This window comes from Rhinolophus sinicus, chromosome 1 (genome assembly GCF_057876585.1).
Source record: "Rhinolophus sinicus isolate RSI-liver-muscle chromosome 1, RSI-T2T, whole genome shotgun sequence".
Taxonomy (NCBI): Eukaryota; Metazoa; Chordata; class Mammalia; order Chiroptera; family Rhinolophidae; genus Rhinolophus; species Rhinolophus sinicus.
In genome coordinates, this window is record NC_142501.1 from 189,810,692 (window position 1) to 189,816,691 (window position 6,000).

Below are 6,000 nucleotides of genomic sequence, written 5' to 3' on the forward strand. Positions count from 1 at the left end.
CAGGACTCTTCCTTGCCAGGAACCGAATCTGCCAGCACCTTGATCTTGGACTTTCCAGCCTCCAGACCTATGAGAAACAACTGTCTGTTGTTGAAGCCACTCAGTCTATGGTATTTTGTTATAGCAGCCCGAGCTAAGACTGCTATAGCTAAACTGGTTAAGAACTGAGGCAGGGAAGAATAATATTATTTATCAGGCCCCCTTCGAATTCCAATAATAGAGAATTGTATAGGCTCCTCTCCTCTGCATATTCATGGACAATTCAGGCTAATCACAGTGGAAGATTTTATATGTGTTTTAGAATTGTTCCAAGGAGGAACAAATGCCATTCTGGCAGAGAGACAGTGACTAAATGACCAGGAAAGTTCCAAAGATTAATAAAGATGCCACAAATGTTGAATGGGAGGTGGGATTAGATGAAGTCCAGGGCCTATCCCTGTAAGAGAATCTGGGACAATGCTATTGCCTCCCCCACACTGGTTCTCCAGTGAGTTTCACTGGTAAGGACTGGTCTGATGCAGAGAAGCTTTTGGACAGAAACATGTCCATCAGAGCTCAGAACATTCTGAAATTTCCTTGAATGTCCCTAAGGCTACCTCTTGGTGGAGGTGAAGTGAGTCAGGGCAGCCATGTTCCCTTCCTGCTACTCAACTTCTCCTGGCTGTCAGGCTTCAAGAGTAAGGATAACACTAAACCACTACATCTAGCCTATTTTCTTGTCCATATAGGTATAAGATGTATTACAGAAATATGGCATGAACCTAGCCCGGGCCAAAGAGTACCAAGAGAAACATTTGAGTTCCCTGCAGGTTCTACCTTGTTTCATTTTACTATATGAGTTCAGGCAAGTGCCATAGCTTGGTGCAGCCTCAGTTTTCATATCTGTAAATCAGAGAGAACACTCTGGTCCACCATCCTCACAGGGTTTGAGGATGGAAATCAACATAAAAATATTGAATGAATGGGTAAAAATGGTGAAGGGATCAAGAAGTACAAATTGGTAGTTATAAAACAGTCATGGTGATGTAAAGTACAGCATTGGGAATATAGTCAATAATATTGTAATCTCTATGTATAGTGTCAGGTGGGTACTAGACTAACGGGGAATCATTCTGTAAATTATATAAATGTCTAACCACTATGATGTACACCTGAAACTAATATAGAATAACATTGAAAGCCAACTATAATTGAAAAAAAAAAAGTTAAAAAAATATTGAATGTGCTAATACATGGGAAAGTAATTTTTCCATTCTAAAGACATGTATTATCTTTATTACTGACAGAGAAATTCCATACAGCCTTGTAAAGCAATACCTATTAAAACAGACCCTTGCTGAATGGAATCTTAAAAGTATTGTTATGAGTTCAACACAAAGCAGCTTTTACTTAGAGCATAAATTGGACTTCCGCTTGTAAAAGAAAGCATGAGATGATGTTCTTTGTCTTAATTTGACAGTGGAGAGGCTCTTGAGTATTGGCCAAGAATCCAATATTGGATTGTACCAAAACACACCATTTGCTTCCTGAATTGTATCCATAAAGGTCTCATGGTAAAATGCTGCCTCTGACAGAACATTTACCAAGACTGCAAGGCTTCACGTTCAGCTCCTAAAAAATATCCATCTTCATTTTTTCTATTCAACATATCTTCAACTGTCCAACTTGTACAAAATTTGACATTCTGGTCCTATTGAAATTTCTCAGGTGAGCTTCACGTGTCTGGTCTTTTAAGATCAATGTGCAAGCTGCTCAGCTCAAACAGTGACCAAAAGACATGATCAGCAACTCTCTCCTGTTTGCTTTCCTAAGCTAAAGCTTTTATTTCAAGAAACTAGAGAATCTGAAGAATCTCATGGATAGGCTTAAGGAAAGTTACATTAACCTCGAATGTTAATTCAATATTTAGCTGACTCGATGCAAATTCATTATCATTGGTTTTTATCCTAGATACTACAAATTTAACAAAAATTTATCAATGATATTAACAGAATTTTCACTGTATTTTAGAGGCAACTTATCTACAGAAAAATAGTAATTTAGCTAGTTTTACAGCAGCGCATTTTTGATGAAATACTTCTCATGAGATTTTTTTCCAGCTCAGGAGAATTGAAAATTTGAAGATTAAACATTTTCTAACACAATTCTCTCAAACACTTTAAAAATGTTTTAGCAATATTTTTGAAAACAACAATGGAAACTTAAGTTGCAGATTTTCTTAAGTCCTTAAACAGGCTGCATATATCCATGGTTTTCTTATCCAGATTTAAGTAAAAATCCTGGAAGACATATTTGAGATAAAAGGATTTTTAAGAGCGTACTGTGGCTTCCTAAAAGCCTCCTTAATTATTAAACCCCTTGAAAGTGAGTCATGCACTGATAAAGGCCAATCTGCCCCCCTAAAATGTACAAAGTCCTTGAAATACTAATTAGAATTAGTGGGTTACCGATCTAAGTCGTTCCTCAAGCCCCTTGTCATAATGGGAGCTTTACCTGAAATTCCTTCTAGCACTTTTTCTGAAACACACATTTTTTAGAAAGTAATTTTTGTTGGTTCTCGCTGCTTACTTTTAAAAGGCAACCAGAGTCTTGGGTTTTCAATGATTCTATCCAATGACTGAGTGTCAACGTTCTTTTTTCCTTTTACTTTTTTGTCAGACCCTAGGCTTGTTAGAGGGCAGAAAAAGTTAGTCTCGGCTCTCGCACGTCTATTTGCTCTCCTAAAAACTCATCTTAACAGCTGAACATTTATTGTTCTAGAAAAGAGCAATTCCTGCAGTTTTAATCGAGTTCAAGTCAAATGCATCCTACTTTTTCTTCACTTACTGGGAACGAAAGTTAACATTCAGACCGAGAACTGAAAAAGCAGTAAGGAGCCAGGAATTAACCACCCAGCGCTCAGCCGCTGTGATTTGTGAATGCAATAATCAACAAGTTTTCACTTAGCGTCCGCCATCCAGGTGCCTAGCCTTAGGCAGCAAACACAACTGAGAAGGCCAGGTTCTGTACTGGGGAGGTCAAGCCGGGACCCAACTGTGGAGATGGGTTCATCCTGGGCACTTCACCGCGAAACCAGCGCCCAGGTGAGCGCCAGCCTGTCCCGGGACCCCGCGGGTCGTTTCTTCTCCATCTTCACGGGCCTTCGGTTCACAGGGGTCTGTCTCCTCGGTCCCCCAAGGCAAAGGGTACCACTGTACCCGCCGAGAGGCGAGTCTCGAGGAACACTTCACCTGGGTCTGAACAAGTAGCAAAGGAGGGAGCCCCCATTCGGGAACCTGACGCGGAATGTAAAGCAAGAGCTACTACTTGCGTCTGCGTTAACCACAGCGAAGAAACAGCTAAAAGAAAGGGAAAGTGGGTGGCAGTCGCAGGTCGGAGCTTCCAGAAGGATCTGCTAATGCCTGGGACGTTTCTTATCTCGACGCGGCGGAGTAACCCATGGGGTGAGAATGGGTGTCCTAGGAGAAGTCAGCAGGCAGAGGAATTGAGTGAAGGGAGAATAAAAGTGGTTCAAATGAAATTCCCATGCGCTCAGGGCAGCCAAGGCTTTAGGGGGAGGAAGGGAGCGCAGAGACGCACGGCGCACCCGGCTGTGCTGCGGTCATTCTCTGCCGCTCCCGCCGCGCGGACGGACAGAAGGACAAACAGACAATTCCGAGCGAGGGACTTACCTTCAGGGTTGGCGCTGATGAAGACCCGGACGCTGCGGCCGGCGGGCACGAGGTGAGAAGGCAGGGCGGTGAGGTTCCCGGAGAAAGCCGCCCGCCGGAGCGCAGAGTCCCGGGGACAGGGCAGCTTGGTGCCCGCACCGGCCGGCCACATCGCCCTTTGGAGGACTAGTCGCCGCCGCCGCCTCCTGCTCCTCGGGTTCCTGCCCGCGGCTCCGCAGAACAGCAAGGTCGATCCCCGCAGGCGGCGGGGCTTAGAGCCGCTCCGAGCCCGAGGCGCCGCCGGCGAGCTCCGTGGCGCACACCACCGGCCGGCGGAGAGCGGCCATACGGACCCTCGAGCCCCTGTCGCCGCCGCCTCCTGCCCCGCTGGGCGTCCGCCTTCCCTCGCCGCCGGAGTTCAGAGCAGCAGCCGACTGGAGCCGGAGGTCAGCGTGGCGGCGGCTACGCGCGCGGCGCCCCTTTGCGTGGGGAAGCGCCCGCGCCTGTCGCCGAGTCCGCGACCATCTCCCTGCCCGCGTTCACCGCGGAAGGAGGGGGCAGCAAAGGAGGCTGGGACGTAGCGGGCGAGGAGAGCAGACCAAACTTTATCTACGAAAGGCGTCTGGAGTTTATCGGAAGCAGCCTGTCGCGGGGCGCAGGAATCACCCACGGTTTAAAGGGCTGCGGGGGCTGGGGCCTGGGGCTGCCCACGGTCTTCCGGGGCTTCACTGAGGACGATCCCGGCACTCGCGGCTGTCTCCTTGGTGGAGGACAGGAAAGAAATTAGCCGCAGATTCCTGCTACTCCCCCACCTCTCCTAAAGGTCAAAGAAGCCCTGAGAATTTTCGGGAATGCATGCGTGTCGGCGTCTGTTCCTCTTTGCCTAAGTGCCGGGAATCCGAACTCAAAGTTAGACACATGCACCTGGGGCCGGACCCTAGGGTCTGACGCATCTAAACGCGGGACCGGCTCCGGCGTCTGGGAGGGAGTGTCACTGCCGCCCTGTCCCTCGTGGCGCAGGTGGCCGTGTCCTGCCGCTCCTCACGCGCAGCAGAGCCGGGGTTTTTATAGCGAAGCCCCGCCGCTCACGTGCTCTTCGCCGCGTGGTCGCGGAACCTTTCCAAGAGCGGATCCCTGCGGGGAGCCCTCCAGAGGTCTCTAAGGCCCCAGGGGTCCTTTCTGCTCCCACCCGGGCGCATTCAAAGGCCATTCCTCCAGCCCCACGGCTCCGTGCCCGCGCAGGCCTTGAAGATGCCGGAAGCTCCGCGCCGCCCGGCGTGTGCCAGGACCAGGCGGATGGGTGTGGGCCCCGGTGGGCGCTGATCTGCGCATCGGCTCGCAAAATGCAGGTGGGGCGGGGTGCGAGAGGTCAGAGCTGGCGTTGGGCCGCTTTTCCAAGTCCGTTCAACGCCTGAGTCGGCTCCACCTGACGCTGGTCTAAGGTGGCCAGGCTCGAGAGGGTCTGGTCCACGTCCGGGGTGACGTGAGATGAAAAGGGACCCAGCCATAAAATTGCTATCTGTGGGCCACACTCCACTGTATCTATGGAAATACTGCAAATTCCCGGATAGGAAGGGAGACCTGGGGTAAGGGAAGAGGGAGTGTTTGGATCTTCAGTGGGAGTTTGGTCTCCAAACCCCTCATTTTGAGCTTAAGGGCAGGAACTCCTGCTTTTAGAGAGGAAGAGAGAACGGCTTTTCCAAATTTTTGAGATTGGCCGAGGTGCGGGAAGGCACAGGGTGAAGGCAGCTCAGATGCAAGATTCATCCTCTCACCTGGGGCTTATGGAGGCAGCTCCTTGCCCCTTCCAGGCCTGCACTTCTCCTGGGTCCTGCTGGTGGCAGTGAAGTCGGAGGCACTGCTGTTTACTTTGTTAGACCGCGACTTCCGCAACACACTTTCTGGGGTAACCTTTTTGGAAGAATTCGGTCTGTAGGTTTTTAAGTCTGCCTCTGCACTACTGAGAACCAGAGGACGAAAAGCAGTTCTTACTTTGTAATAATTTGATGCAACCAATAAAAAAGCCTTGAACATACCCAGGCATTTGTTCAACTGATTCCATTTAGCAAATTATCTCCTTCGCCTCTCCAGCCCCATTACTCCCAGGTGGGAAGTTCTCCAGCAGGAAAGAGGTCTCTGAAAGACCTCCTGATGTCCCAGGAGGTATGGACTGAGAGCTCTGGAACAGGTTATGAATATATAGTGTCTATTACAGTATCATCCTTGATGAATACACAATACTTATTAGTGGAGAGAGGAGCCAGGACCACTTTATGATGATCTCAATGTTGTTCATAAGAGACTGATAAGGAGTTGCCCGATTGCCAAGGACTTGCCTTCCCCCCCCCAT

At 49.0% G+C, this 6,000-nt stretch overlaps 1 protein-coding gene across 1 annotated transcript in view; it reads right to left on the reverse strand.

Annotated features, from left to right (window-relative positions):
* The window catches only part of NWD2 (NACHT and WD repeat domain containing 2), a 170,705-nt gene extending 165,772 nt beyond the window's left edge, over window positions 1-4,933 (reverse strand). Inside the window, exon 1 of the mRNA XM_019741957.3 lies at window positions 3,672-4,933. Within this exon, the coding sequence (XP_019597516.3) occupies window positions 3,672-3,822 (151 nt within the window). The 5' untranslated portion in view covers window positions 3,823-4,933. The remainder of the gene's footprint in view (window positions 1-3,671) is intronic.
* Between the last annotated feature and the right edge of the window lie 1,067 nt (window positions 4,934-6,000).